A 15,788-nucleotide genomic window follows, 5' to 3' on the forward strand; every position below is an offset into this window, starting at 1 on the left:
ACAAATGACTTTAAGTAATAAGCATCACACAATCTGGATTATCCAGAAAAACCTGCACTTCGAAAAGTACAGCCCAAAAGAGTCAGTCCTCCCCAGAAACGAAAAACAAGTTTATTACACACGGGCCATAGATACTGGATGATACCAGCAACTACACCTAAATTGGAGCACGATTTCTTCAGGCAACAGTTGCCTCCCATAACAAAAAGGAGGCCAGCATGATTGATTTTAGTATTTGCCGTTTACAAGAAAAAGTTTGATGTCATGTCAGGTGAGATATTAATCCATCGAAGATGGTGATTTTCTTTTTCCAGCTTTAATGAACACAGTCTAGTCTGGCAATAAAGATGAATTAAAGGCAAAAATCAAATAAGTTATCAGTGGAGATGACAATGGCCCCTCCAACAAAATGATAGAACATTCACCTTTCCTATCATCTATCAATGAGAATGATCCTTCTACCTGTGAAAGAATGGCAAAAAATTTGAATTTAGGATGTAAATAAATGGTCAGGTTAAGCAAGCTTCTTAGCACGTCCACTTGGAGCACCATCCTCTTTTTTGGACCCAGATGCCTCAGGCTTTCTAGCCCAAGCAGGAGCCCTGTCAGGCTCATAACGATAGTCATAGAAAAGTTCCTCTCCTGCATTAATTCGTTCTTTGGCAAATATACCCACCCGATGATCCCCTGCAACCATAATGACCTGCAAGACAATGGTTGAGCTTGAGCATGAACTAAATAATGGCAAAGACACCTAAAAGGTGCTCCAGAGGTTCTACACAACAATAACAAAAGAAAATGTGAAAAGCACAAGACAACAAGGTCTTTCCTGCCATGCAAAGGCAGTCTATTGTGTACCTTTGCATAGCAATTGGGATCAGGAGAATGGTTGGCAAACTTCAATTTGTCACCCTTTCGGTAAGCATCAAGAACAAACTGAAAATAACAGAATTAAGGAATTAACATTTGCTAAAAATATAGAAAGAGAGAATGGACTACATCTTACAAAAAAGGATGATGAAAGGGCTTGCCTGATCATTCAGATTGAAGAGAAATGAAGAATTTTCACGGTCATATATCTTTCCACGCTTATCTGCTTCCCGATGTGAAATCAGCTCCCCAGTGTACTCACCGAGGTATTCATGCTTGCCAACACTATTCTGAAGGATGACCAAAATTAAACAGTAAGTGAATAATAGATCTTAACTCTAAATCGAGTTTGCAAGTGCTATATTACCTTCAAGAAAGCTCCCCATCCAGAAACATCAGATCTTCCAAGCAAGACCTGTACATACAACATACACAAATGAAACCTTATTTGCTCCCATAATTTTCTGATGTCAGTTACAATGACTGCTGCACACAAAATAAGTATAAAAAATGCACACTTTTTTTTTTCTTTTCTAAAAGTTAAATAAATGAATCTTATCATTTATTTATTCACCCAATAGCACTCTCCTTGTCCTCCAACCTCCCCCACCACCCCCACCTCCTATAAAAATTAAAAGGAATCAGAATGAAGGATTGTTCTAGTACTAATACCCCAAAGCATATGACCCTTGGCCTTGGATAATATGCTGTCTATAAGACACCATTTTCTACACAAAGAAAAAATATGATTTATAATCCTATTGTCACTTTCAGGTGGTGCTTTGAGGTCCAAACACAATCACTATTAATCTTTTGAGGTAAATAAGCACACTAGATCTTATATATTAAGGGACTATTTTTTAGCACTCATCTCCCATTTCTGGAAGCTATAAAGGAGAGTGAAATATCAATGCTTCAAAAGAGTTGTTGAAGAAAAGATTAGAACATCTGCCCTTTGATTTAGCTGTTAAAAAACATTTCATGCAGGCACCTAGAGTGAACAAATAATTAAGTAATTTAATACTTATAAGACAGGACACTTATTTCAAAACAAGGGGCACTGATCAGATTCATTGTTTCTTAATTATTAAATAACTATATACAGAAGCATATTCACAAACACACATATAAGCACTTATCTAATTGGAAGGGAGCAAATAATAAGATGAAACAGAAAACACCATTACCCTTTGTTGTTGTTTGAGAAGAAGCTTCATATTTCTGCATTCATAATTGTCACCTCTTTGCGGAGGAACCCCAAGACTGCCAGTGCCATCACCACAACTGCCAATTTAAAGGGATCAGATGATAGAAGCAGTTGAAAAAAAGAAACAACAATATACAAGTAATAACTTTAGATTTTAAAATATATATATATAATAAAGAGGAGTTCATTGACCATTACAAGTGTTGATCTAATTCAGACATTCCTGAAATTTAAAATCCAGATGCACTTCCAACTGCAAAATATAAAGAACCTTGTGCTTTCATAGGTCAAAGTAGACAAGCCACTACTAGCTGAAACTACATTTCAACTCAAGATGCCAACAGTTTACTCATGTAATAGTAGGTGCATTATGAGAATTTTATTATGATAACAAAATTTAATTATAGAGAAGTTTAAGAATTAGTAATGGTGATATGGAATCATGTAAGATCTCCAAACTCGATTGGAAACCAGATTAAGCCATATCACGGCAAAGTTAACATAATCCTTTCCCAGGACAGAAGACCCATAACATACGAAATTAACAGCAAGGGTGCCTAATAAAATTAGTATCTCCTTTCAATGTTTTTTTTGAAATACTTTTAGGTACAGGCATGCATCAATTTTTTTCCCATTGAACGCTATTAAGTAACAGAACAAGAAAAAAGGAAAGTCAAAGTCAGAGCTCACCTGACCCAACAATTTCTACAAACATCTGGATCACATTCCCTGTCTGCAGCAAAGCATGGACACTGACGACTTCGACATTGACTTTTAGCACAATGACAACCTCTAAATCGATTCTTGCAACTCTTTGGACATCTATATTGAACAAGAAATATCAGCAGAGAGAATCCATGCATCAACATCAAGATATCATCGATGCATATGTGATAATGATAAATCTATACAAAGATATAAGAAATCCAAAACAGCCAAAATTGAAAAGGACTGAGGAATGTATTGATGAAATTTTTTAACACAATTCAGCTTGAAAACTAACAGCTCACCCGCAGTATTTTTCGCAGCAGGTCCCATTTAAAAGACAGGAACATTGCTTTCCACAAGCTGTTTGACAACTACATGGATTATACTGCCGGCATGGCTGATCTTTTCTCTCAGTAATCCGTTTCCTGATTGAGTGATACGCAGCTGATTTCCAGGTATATTTCAAGCGACGGACTCTACCCCTTCTACGTAAGAATCTTGATCTCCGTCTTACTTCATTATTTCCCTAGAGTTATTTATAAAATAAAAATATATAAAATATATTAAAAAAAAGTAAAAAGAAGAGAATGGAAAAAAAGAGAGAAAAATGGTAGAACTATATGGTTTAGCAAAAAGGTCCCCATGTCCTAATCTGCAAAGGTAGGTCAAATAAAATTACTAACCATGTTTCCATTAAGGTCAAACTTGGAATAACCTTCAAGAAGAGATATAACACCATCAGCTGCATGGCAAGCCAGTTTATTGTCAGAGCAGGTCATGTATTGGAAAACCTCCCAACATGTCTTCAAACCATTTAACAGATTTCTGGCAATCAAACAGCTGGCATGACAAAGAATAAACTGTAAGTAGATGGAGAATCAATTTACTAAAAGGAAACCCAAAAGCTATTACTGCAAACAAAATGCAAAAGATTTAGTGTTACTTGCAAAATGAGACTGATTCACAAACTTGATAAAGTAACTTTTGGACTACGAGCCCTGATGATTATCAGAATTTTGAGAACAAGGAGGAAAGAAAATTAACGTCATAATTACTACTTTTAACAAACACTTGTAGCAAGACCTCAAAAAAAAATGAGCAAGTTGGAAATATCAACCATTGAATTTGATTATAGTGGATTCTTTAGATGTACAATTAACAATAAGCAGGCAACAGCTTTTGGAGAATAAATTATCTCAAACCCAATGTGGATTCTATCTAGTGAATCTCAAAACCAATTCAATATATCAGAGAAAGCAAGAATTCATTAAAAAGCAATGCAAAGTCCACAAACTAACCTGTTCCTGCCAAAAATCTCCACACCTTTCTCAAAAAGACCTTTTTCAATAGCTTTCCAAGATTTATGATCACTTGCTTCTTGTTTACATATGTTTTCATCCACAAACTCTTCTTTTCTCAGGCCATCATTGCTACTAGTCCGAGGCAAATCATTAATAGTCTCGCTAGAAGGAACTTCAGGAACTTCGCCTTGCAGTCCTTCCTGTAATGGCCACTCTTTCCTCCTAGACCTTCCTGTGTTTGGAGATTTGACATTCTTCTGTGAAGAAGACATAGTCTCTTCGTTTTCTTTTCGTGCATTAGACCTGAGTTTTATATCAGCAGGCATAACACCTCCACTCACAACAGAATCAGAATCAGAAGCTGCCATCTTCTTCTGCCTCTTACGCATGCAAACTAATACACGTTCAGCAACTCGCTTGCTATTCCTTTTGCGAATTCCAGATTTTCCAGCAATTTTATTCTTGGAAGGTGATAACTGGGGAATAGATGAGGAGTCTTCAGGCCTGGGTCCAATCTCTGAGTCACTGCTTTCTGAAAGATTTTTAGCATTGGACGAGGCACTTTCACTTTGGCAGGACTTTACCTTCCTCCTAGCAGATGGACCAGAAGGTTTCTTACGGAATGATGTTTGTGCCCCAACACCATCAGATGAAGAGTTGGACTTTTCTTCAGTATTGATTGGAGAGCTGACTGTGCCATTTCTTTCTGACTTCAGTACCTGGCATTAAACAATTCAATCCTGTAATTAATATTATGTAATTCAACTTTTAAAGGGACAAGAGATCAGCCAAACATATACCAAACGATAGCAATGCGGGCCACATGGTGCATTTTCTTCATCTGGATGGCTCCATGGAGTTTGTTTATCAGCCTGAGGATATTATGAAGTAAGAAGTAAGAATTTAACAGCCTAGCAGCACACTCAAACAATTTTAAACAATTAGAATTGCATGATCAACTCACAGGAAAGATAAGGTCCTGAGAACATCCATGTAATCTGCAATCAAAGACCTGCCAAATACAGAAAAAAATATAAGGATACAATTAAAGAAGGCAACAAAAAGCACCACAGAACATAATGAAGAGCAAGACAAGTGCTTACAAGGCATCGTCTACAAAATAAATTGTCGAAAGAATCGAGACCTGCTTCAAGATCTTTTTCAAGAAAGGAATTCCAATTTTGTGCTTCAATATCTGCATTCTTAGAGGCCCCAGCATCCTTCTCCTCCTTCATAAGAGTTTCATATCTTGCCTGTATAAGATGTTTGATGGTGTTTCATATCTCTGTCAAGCCAGCACAAAGAAAATGGGAAACGGCTGGACCAAAGTGTACACTATGACCAGTTTTATCAGAAAATGAATGGGAGAGAAAAACAATGCCATTGAAAGCAGAATTTTAGTTGCCAAAAGTGAAAGAAAAAAGACCAGTATAAAACAAATCAAAGGCTAACACAGCAATTACCACCAAAAGTGCATACCTTGACTTCAGGAGGACTTCTAGAAAAACATTGTGCTAGTGATTCCAATACTGGATCAGACAAACCAACTTCCTTGATAGTCATGCTGGCAATTTTATAACAGGATGGTATGTGAATTATTAGCTACAATTGGATCGAATTCCAGAAAACAATTTAGGAAAGCTTGTAAGATACATTATAGCCTTATAGGCTCATGAAGTCAATATGACAATATTACAACAGGAAGATACACGAATTACAAATGCAATATCGATTAAATTTTAGTACACTATGTTTTAGAACACCCTGCAAAGATGGTTTATATGTTCATTAAGTAAATAACAATAAACTGTGTAACCATGTAAGGATATTCGAATTTAGCACAATCACTACCTAAGGAAGATGAAAATTGAAAGAACTGAATTGTCAGTAGTGTGATTAACTACACTTATTTTCCTTTAAAAAAAGTTAACCAAGTTAACTGACATAGCAAACATCCAAAAGGTGTAAGAAACATATAAAACAACAGAAAATTCACAAATCTAAGCAAAATAGATAGTAGAAAGTCTTCTTCACCCTATTTTCCTTTCAAAATAATTGATGTCTTACCCAGCTTTTTTACAATACTTGTAATGTATCCCATACCTATCAACCTTTTTGCAACTATTAATTCCAAACTAAGTAGATTATGTATATTTTGTCCTTAAAAATTTTAAATACATCTTTTATACATTGACAAAATTCTAACTGCTGCAGAAAATAGCAATATATAAAGAAACTATACATATTTCCAGACTATTTCCAGGATTTTCCACTACAACAGGAAGTAAAAGCAACAAAAATATACTTCAAGATAGAAAAAGAAAAACAAAAAGAACTTGAACACGATTACAATCACAATAGATATATGATTATACCAACCGAAGAATAAAGTCTTCAGATTCCACAAAATCTCTCTTTTCCTCTTCTTCCTCAATTACTTCCTCCTCACTGTCACTGCAGATAAGTGCTTCACCACCATTTTGATCATAATAGATTCTCCTTCGACCCACCACTGATTGATCCTCCGTCATTCTTTGATTTCTACAGCCGAAGAAATGAAAATTAACTAATAACTCAAGCAAGAAAGATTAAAATTGTTGAAAAGATAGGAAAGACATTGCAAGTCTGGTGATTAGAAGTTCAAATTAAATGAACAAAAAAGTTTATTTCAGTTATCTTTTGATAAAAATTTGAAGAAAAATGCCAAAAATCAGCTATCCAATAAAAGCATTGTTCGTTCCCAACAGCAAATTCTTTGATTTTTCAAATCAATTTTCTGAAATTGGATAAACAAAAGAGGCATTACAGAAACATATGACTAAAACTTTTTCCTGAAACAGCACTCTATATTTAAATAAAGAAAAAGAATAAGAATACAAAATAAAAATAAAAGAAAAATTAGACAAAACTTCTAGTTAACCTCACAAACCTGTCTAGAAATATCCATGTAGTATACGGCGGTAGCTTTTTCACTTCTGTAAGCTTAATAGGACGAACAGCATTCTTTACTGGAATACTAGATCCCATAAGAACTGCTGTAGAAGCTTCTTGATAGCTATGACTATCCTTATCCCCATTACTCACGTCAATACCATTTTGCATACCAAGTGCATCTTTCTGTCTCTTAGTCAATAGATCCGAAGCACTATCAGAGTCACTAATCCAACTGCTTCTTCGTTCATTTGACAATTTATAAAGATGGCTCGTTATACCACCCACTTTTTGCCTGTTTTCTTCCAATCTTTTCTGGAAATAAAAATGAACTCAAACTGATTGGTACATATAAGTATCTAATCCAAAGAATAATCACATAACCAAGGCATTTACCTTTACAGAAACAGACCGGTCGACTGTAACTTGCTTCTTTAATAAAGCTATTACAGATAAAACCTCCTTAACAGTCAGGTTATTTTCTTCACTTTGTGTCATCTGTGTAAAAAACAAAGAACAATCCAATTTAAGCTTACCAGTCAAGGATAATTAACATAATTCGATACAGAAATAAACACTAAATTTCTTTTTCAACAAAGATATTTAAAATTAACAGAACAAAAGGAAAAGAAAAGCAATCTGACCTCGAAAAAATTCTAAAAACCCTTAAAACATAATCCGTTTTAGTCGCATTTTCCGCTTATAAACTTGTAAACTATAAACTACAAATTAATGACATAATAATCCATAAAATGCAAAATATATAATAAAAATTACTTAATCAAATTAAATTCAATTACAATCAGATAAATTTAACAAAATGCAGCTATTTCCCGCTATAAAATAAGTCCATATTCAGGACAAAATGAAAAAATAAAAGTCAAACAAAAATAATTCAAGGAAAATCAGAACGAAAATAAAAGAAATTGTTTTATGCATTTCAGAGAGAGAAAAGGAAATCGAAAGAGCGAGAGTTACCGAGGAGTCCTTAGGAGCTTCCGATCTGTTCGCCGACGCAGATGGCGAAGATTTCTCCGCCATTGCCGGAGAGAGAGCCGGTTCGAGTCCGAATCAGTAAATTGAAGGATCCGGGTCAGGATCCGATTCATAAGAATGCAATGCCGGATGAGCAAACCGATAAAATTAAGGTTGATTGAGCGGAGAGGATTTGGCGGGTCAACCTTGAAACCCTAATTGTAACATCTCTCTCTCTCTCTCTCTCTCTCTCTCTCTCTCTCTCAATTCTTTTTTTGGGGTGGAGTTTTTGGTTTTTATTATTTTCTTTTTCTTGTGAGTTTTTTAATTAGGGGGAGGCGTATCGCTCTTTTAATTTTCAATAAAATAATAATAATAATAAATTGGGGTTGGAAAAGTAAAATAAATTTTTGGGGGGAAAGAAACGTGGCAACCTGGTTTGAATTGTGTACTGTAGAAACTGACCAAAACTACAATTCCTTGTTTGGACAAACAGCTAGAATTCCCTTATTTTGCTTTTCTTTCCCTCTTTTGCCCTTTTTTTTCCTTTCTTTTTTTTTCTTTTTTTCCCTTTTTGTTTCTTTGCACATAAATGTTGATAAGAGTCTATGAAATTTTTCAGCAAAAGTTTTATGTTGGGACAAGAATGACAATTATGTGATAAATAATTTATATTAACAATAAAAATTGAATTTTCACTTAATTATTAAAAAATATTTTCACTACATTTTATTCAAACAATTACATTTATTTTCTAAAGCAAAAAACATGTCCTTTAATTAACAATCATTTGAGGCACTCCTAAATTGACTTTGATTAAGTGAACAAGCTAAATTTAATACGTGGAAGATAAGGTAATAGGTGGATCTAGGTTTACTTAAAGGATTATTAATTTATAAATATAAATAGTAAGTGTTTTGTAAAGTTATCACATGTCTCTTTAATAATTATATTAAATTTTAAAAATATATATTAATTTTTTAATTATTATTTGATAAATGCATATCAATCTTTTACGCTCATTTATAAATTTTAAAAACTCTATTGTTAATAATAAGATGATTTTCATTGTTTAGATTTGTAACATAAAAGAAGAATTTGAGTAAATAAAGTTTTTTTGTTGGGTACAATTGGAAAAATTGTACTACATCCAAAATTTAATGTAGTTTCAGTATATATGAAAAACAATTGTGCAATTAAAGCAGTGGTAGGTGATAAATGTATGTCACCTAAAGTGGAGAAAGAACATATTTAGAAGTAAACGTTTTAAAACCTTGGTATTTAACGCCTCCAATTGATTAGAATAAATAACGGGACAAAGTCATCTTGTGCCTACAAGCAACCAATCTTTGTAAGGTTGTCCATGACTCAAATTTGTTCCCTTTGAGCCAATAGAAAAGCATAGCTTTAGTTACTATAATAATAATAACAATAATAATAATAGGCATGGTTGAAATCATTTTTGTTTAATATATCATGTGAGAAACAATGTAACAAACACTAATTAATAAAGGCAGGGGAGAAAACAACTGCGGCCAACTAATGTTTGATTATTGAAGGTTTGAAGTTGAAAAAAATCTATCACGAGCAGCCAGCCGACGGAAGAATTGTGTTTTGAATACTATTGTGGTTTTAGGCCTGATTGGTCATCATTGCGTGTATTGCCAATTCCAAGCCTTTTTTAACAAATATTGAGCTTGTAGGCCTAGTCAGAAAGTGGACTAAGTCCATGACCTATTGGGCTGATGTATAGCTTTTGTTAGAAGTTCTCTCGTGCTAGGCCTGTGTTGATCCAAATCTCTCAATCTCACTCACACGCATGCCCCGGGTCTGGATTCCAGAAAATTAAGGACCATTGTTTTTTTAATATATAATGATTTTAGAAGTCACGTGTTGCATATTAAACTCTGAAAATAAAATTTAAATAAATTAATAAATCACATATTTATATTTTTAACCTAAAAAGTATATTTAATAAGTAGTAAAAGATCCATATTTATATATCTAAGATTCACACCATTTATTACTGATATAGAATTCGTGATATTCTAACCCACTAAATTATGTAACGTCTATCTGTTACACTGACTCTTTAACCTTAGAGGAAATTGATTTTTATATTAATCCGAGTCTACCTCGACCCTTATATTTCTTATAGGAGGTTCCACATCAGTAAAGATCCTAGTTTGCTTTGATACAAAATGTCATAGATCGAAACTTAATAACTTAAATAAGTTTATAAATCATGGACTTATATTCTCAACCCAAAAAATATATTTAATAGATGGTGAAAGACTCACATTTATATATCTAAAATTCACCATGTGAGATTTGTGATATCATGACAGAGCAAAATATATTATTGAAAAGTAAAGCTTTTGGCACTTTTTCCAATAGAATTTAAAAGACTTGTAAATCAAACATTTAATTGTATTGTAAATAAAAAACATTAATAGTTATACAAATAAATATGAATATAGACAAATTCAGGATTTTGAATGAAGGGCGGTTAAAGGGTAATTATAAAAGTAATAATGCTATATATATAATTATAATTTTATACTTATAATAATAAAAGAAATTAAAAATTAAGAAGTGACGGCCACCACCACATGCCACCCCTATGACTTCGCCCTCAACGGTATTATTAATTAAACGATATCTTAAGTATGAATACGAATTTAATAAACGTTTAACATAACATGATAAGTCTAAAACATTTATTAAATGGTTCAAGTTAAATTTTATATAATACAACATGATTTATAATTTGTTTGAACTATTAACATGATTAAAATTTTAAATACAATAAAATACAATTATATTAAAATACATACAATTACAAAAAAAATATAGCTTCATTATTCAAATTTAAAATTAATACTAATAAAAATAATTATAACAAAATAATAATATCTATCAAGCATAATAAAATCTACAATCATAAAAAATCATAATAAAATTCACCACTATCATCATCAACCACAATAAAATAAAATATTTATATGGGAGTTTAATCGAGTTATAAGTGTATTGAATAAACACGTTTACACAATTAATTAAATAGATAGGGTTTAGGGATACATGATAACATGAATAACTACATATGAATTAAATGGGTTAAACGAGGTGGATGCATTTAAGGCACAAAACAGAAACACGGTTACTTTGAACTCAAATATATTTAACTTTGTGTCGTGTTCGCATCGTATTATTATGTCATTTATAAAATTATTAAATGTATCGATTTCAATTATTTATAAATTTTTTGACGTTGAGAGAGAAAAAGTGTGCGCCTTGATTGGAGTACCAAAACTAATTATCAATTTCATTTTAAAACATGAAACATGATTATTTCGAACCCAAAAATGTTTAATTCTATGTTGTATTAATATTTTATTATCGTGTTATGTACAAATTTATCAAATATATTACTATTTATTTTAGAGATTTTAAATGACATAATGACTTATTTAAAAAAAAAACATTTCTTTGACCTTAAAGGATAAAAAAAAAAAAGTGTGCCTCGATTGGAACACTAGTACCTGCTATCAATTTCATTTTTGTTCCCTTATGCATCTAATCTTCTTAGCTTTTTGAATGCAACAAAAATTCAATAAAAAAGTAATCAATAAAATGATATGGAAAATCAGTTATTTCTTTTCTTCACCAACTCTAAACCTGGCGACGTATAGCACTAAGAGCCAATTTTTGTTGAGTCTTAATCAGCTCATATTACGGGCAACAATCGATCAGCAGATAGGACAAGGTTCTTTCTTGCCCCGGAAGAAATCTCATGCTTGATGTAACTGCCTTGTTGAAGTACACCACATGCATGCCTACGATATCTAGGCCTTCTAGCAATGGATAACGAAGCAGCTAGATGATTGCATTCTACCATCCTCCAAAGAGTTCGTGTTTCATTTCTGTTCTACTAGTCAGGCAAGGAAAGAGAAGAAAAAATTAATGAACTTATAAAAATAACCTTTTAAGTTTGATTTGTAAGGAGGAATTCTTTTAACTTATGTTTCTAGAATTTTAAAAGAAAATAAAATTATGTTTAGTTCACATTTTAATTAATTGTTATTAAACATTTAAACATTTGATTTAATGATATATACTTTCATTCAAAAAATAAGTTCAAACTCTGTTATCGAAAATTTAAAAAAATTACAATTAATATTAGTTTTAATAAATTCAAATTTTTTGAGTCTGGTGACGTTACTTAGGCACATAATATAGTATTTAGTATGAATATTCATTAACGTCTATGAATCAATTAACAAATTTGTAGCATATATTTGGATTTAGGATTTGCCACATTTTAATTAAATTATAAATAAATTAAATAACATATATTTGGCTAAATGGATAAATGACAAGATAATCCTCTTATACTGACATGCATGTTTGTTTTTTTCTCGATGTCTATTCAATATCAATAAGAAAAGGAGTTTTTCGCAGAACTAAAAACGCAAGTAAGATATGTATTTTGCAATTGCAAAACTCCAAACTGTACAAATAAGTTGTGGTGGTCGAAATTTCATAAGTCCCTTTTGATATTTTATTATTTTAGAGCATGTTTGGCTTGATTTTTTTTTAATTTAAAAGTTATTATGAAGTTTTTTATAAAAAATAATAATTTTTAAAATTAAATTAAAGTTGTTTGATAAATTTTTTTTATAAGTTATAGTTTTTGTTAAAAATATCATACAAAGTATTTTTTTTAGAGAGTAATATTATAATTATTTTTAGTAAATGAGGATATTTTTGAAATAAAAATAAAAACTTTCTTATATTTTTAAAAGAAGAGAAGAAAAAACTCATCCTTTGAGTTTTTTTTAAGCTTTTTTTAAAAAATTTTGTTCTTAAAAAAAGAGTTGGTTTTTTTGTAAGAGTTTATCAAAAAATCATGTTTGACCTGACTTTTACTTTTAAGAGATAGATAAGCTGAAAAAAAATTAGGTCAAACATGCACTTATTTGTTTATAAAAGACAAAGTAGTTTTCCAAACAGAGGTTTATTATATTAATATCGTAGATGCAATATATACTATTCATTAAGTAATATAGGTTTAATAAATAAAAAATATATAAACATTTAATAATTTCCATGAACATGTATATATAGGTCGAAAATGCAAAAAAAAAAGAGAGGTTAATTTAAGAGAATTATATATACTATATTATAGGTTTTGATACAAAAAGAAAAACCAATTACTCCTGAAAAATATCAATTCCATTGATATTAAAAGGAGGCTTGTGTTTAGCGAATCCTTAGCTTGATGTACTGATGGTAGTCACAATTTATCTGAAAAGATAGAGCTTTCGATGAGCAAGTTCTCCCCTCCTTAATTTTGTGTGTATGTATATATAATAATGCCAAACATGTCACAAAAAATTACGCTTTCTTTTCTCCACGTTGCAGGACGATCATAAAGTGATCGCATGCCCCAGCGGCCCCAAGAGCCGTGTGGGTGTCGTCAGCCTCAAATGTGCAGATATATGCTTGCTTGCTGGCCAATACTTTCAAGAATCCCTCGCCGTTGGTATATTCCAGAAGCAGAACAAATTTGCCGGAACATCGAATGATTTTATAGGATTTCGCAGATAAATAAAGAATTAAGACAACACTCTTGTCTTGCTTTGCTTTAATTTAGACATGCACCCTTTCGGCATGCCTCTAAACAATCAACAAATTACAAAACATGTTTTTAGTCCATTATTGGTTACACAATATTTAAAAGAATCTAACAATAAGAAGGAAGATTTCATTCTTCTATTTCTTCTCTCTCTCAAGGAGCTTCATCAATTAATTAATGGTTTTATTGAAAACATACATAGTACATTGAACAACAATTTTTATTTATTCATACGTTTGTTTTAAGAAATCAAACGACAGTCAACAGAAAAGTTATACCATTCCATCGTTACTACAACAAACATCGAACAGTTACGCGTGACAGGGTTTTGATCCAAGATTAACTAGATAGATATAGTGACAGCCTCCATGAACTCTTCATCATTTGCCATGGCCTCCAATGTATCAGGACAAAGGCATGCTTCAATGTCAATACTGCCTTCTTCCACTCCACGAAACACTGTTATCTTCCCATCGTGCTTGTTTCCACACCCGCTTCTTACTGCAACTGGCCTTCCCCATCCAAAATCATTACCATAAATGTTGAACCAAGGGGAACTACTCGTGACCAAGGCATTACTTGCCATACTGCCCATGCTCATCAGCTTAGGGCTGGCTGTCCAATCCTCTAGGAACTTCTTCAACTTCTCTACGGTCTGTGTCGCAACCAACCTGTTCATTTCCCATGAAACATTACCAAGTCCTTGTTCTAGCAGCTCTTTCACTTTCATAGTGATACTCCCAGCCTGCACTGCGTTCCCAAAATATTGCTCGGGGAGCTCGTTCAATCTTGGTCTTGCACCAACAAGCATTCGGTAGTTGATCTCTTCGTTAGGGTCCAAAGTTTTGTTGCGAATAACGGATTGCCAAATATGTGACAAGAGAGCTTGAAGAGAGGAGATTTTGTCGGTACCAGCCTCCGCATTTGCTTTTGCTTTGAGCTTCGCAATATTTTCCTTTGTAAAATGACAGACTCTTTCCCTCAAAGGTGGTCGAGTGAATAATTCTTCATGGACTTGCTTGACATAAGCTTGAGGAATATGAATAGGGAGATCAGTACCGTCAAGAAACCAACGTTGAAGAACGGGAGGCTTTGATAAGTGAACGGAACCTCGAGAAATTTCAGCCCAAAAGTTGAAAAAATGCCAAAATGAAGTACCGTCAACCACCATATGATTGATTGTGCAACCAATAAAAATGCCATCCACTAACTCCGTCACCTGCACTGCCAGTAATGGTTGGAAAGTACCTTCATAGTTTTTGACTCCATTTAGTGGGAAAAAGGAGTGCACGATATGGGGAACATAGCCGCCGGGTTCAAGAATATCAGAAATAGTTACTCCATCAGCTGCAGCATGGACAAACAGGGCTCCGGCGTTGTTACAATCGATGAAAAACGAAATAGTGTCATCGTCATGTTCGGTGGAGGCTAAGCGACCTGAAAGAGGCGGAAAGTAGTCTAGTGTGTGGGAAAGAGAGGTGTTCAAGTGGTGAATGATCAGGGTGTAATTTCCTGTTTGTCTCTCTTGTGGCTGTTTAGGCTTAGGGAAAATAAGTCCTTTCTGGATGGAGCCAACAAGAAGGAGCTGAAGATCCCATGGAGTTAACTCAACCCTTTCAGTCTTTCCCTTGTGATTTGCTGCCTGGACTATAGTACTCGAGATGTAGCGAATGCCTCCCATGTTGGCTTTGAAGCGATTTGTCAATCCAAATACTTGCTGAAGCTCAGGTGAATTTATGTTCTACTACGTACGTTCAAAAAACAAAGTCTCTAGTGGACATATAAAGCCTGTGAATTTAACCATCTCAAGAACGTAATAGTAATCTTGAACGCGGAAAACAAGTGGCTTTAAGTATGATGCACTAAAATTTATGAAAATGATCGTACATGATGCTAATTAGTATTTCCAAAATTTGTCAACATCTGCTTGATAACCTGCCAATCTTGAAAGATTTTTCTGCACGAAAAGCTAAGTTGTTTTCATAACTCTAACTCCTACTGCCACAGCTATCTTTTTTCCTTCCATCGATGCGAAGCTTTTCTCTCTCAAGTTGTTGGCATGTCAAAATGAGACGTGCCTAGGCTTAATTCATAATGGACGACAGAGCTGAAAAGTTTCCAGGCCAGCAGAATCCAGAGTCCCGAGCTTAACCCG

At 33.2% G+C, this 15,788-nt stretch overlaps 1 protein-coding gene and 1 pseudogene across 1 annotated transcript; both read right to left on the reverse strand.

Moving 5' to 3' along the window:
- Positions 1-255: 255 nt before the first annotated feature.
- On the reverse strand, positions 256-8,302 carry CLF (SET domain-containing protein). Its single transcript, XM_007047257.3, has 17 exons — positions 7,996-8,302; positions 7,414-7,515; positions 7,016-7,332; positions 6,466-6,627; positions 5,566-5,650; positions 5,190-5,339; positions 5,051-5,098; positions 4,887-4,958; positions 4,084-4,805; positions 3,469-3,625; positions 3,088-3,311; positions 2,768-2,899; positions 2,058-2,154; positions 1,238-1,285; positions 1,032-1,160; positions 859-936; positions 256-703 (listed from the first exon to the last, which is right to left on the reverse strand). The coding sequence occupies exons 1-17, from the start codon at positions 8,056-8,058 to the stop codon at positions 515-517; spliced, it is 2,775 nt and encodes a 924-aa protein (XP_007047319.3). The 5' UTR covers positions 8,059-8,302; the 3' UTR covers positions 256-514.
- Positions 8,303-13,893: 5,591 nt separating this feature from the next.
- Positions 13,894-15,788, reverse strand: LOC18611162 (putative acetyltransferase At3g50280 pseudogene; annotated as a pseudogene).

This window comes from Theobroma cacao, chromosome 1, assembly GCF_053813885.1.
Source record: "Theobroma cacao isolate CCN51 chromosome 1, ASM5381388v1, whole genome shotgun sequence".
NCBI classification, from domain to species: Eukaryota; Viridiplantae; Streptophyta; class Magnoliopsida; order Malvales; family Malvaceae; genus Theobroma; species Theobroma cacao.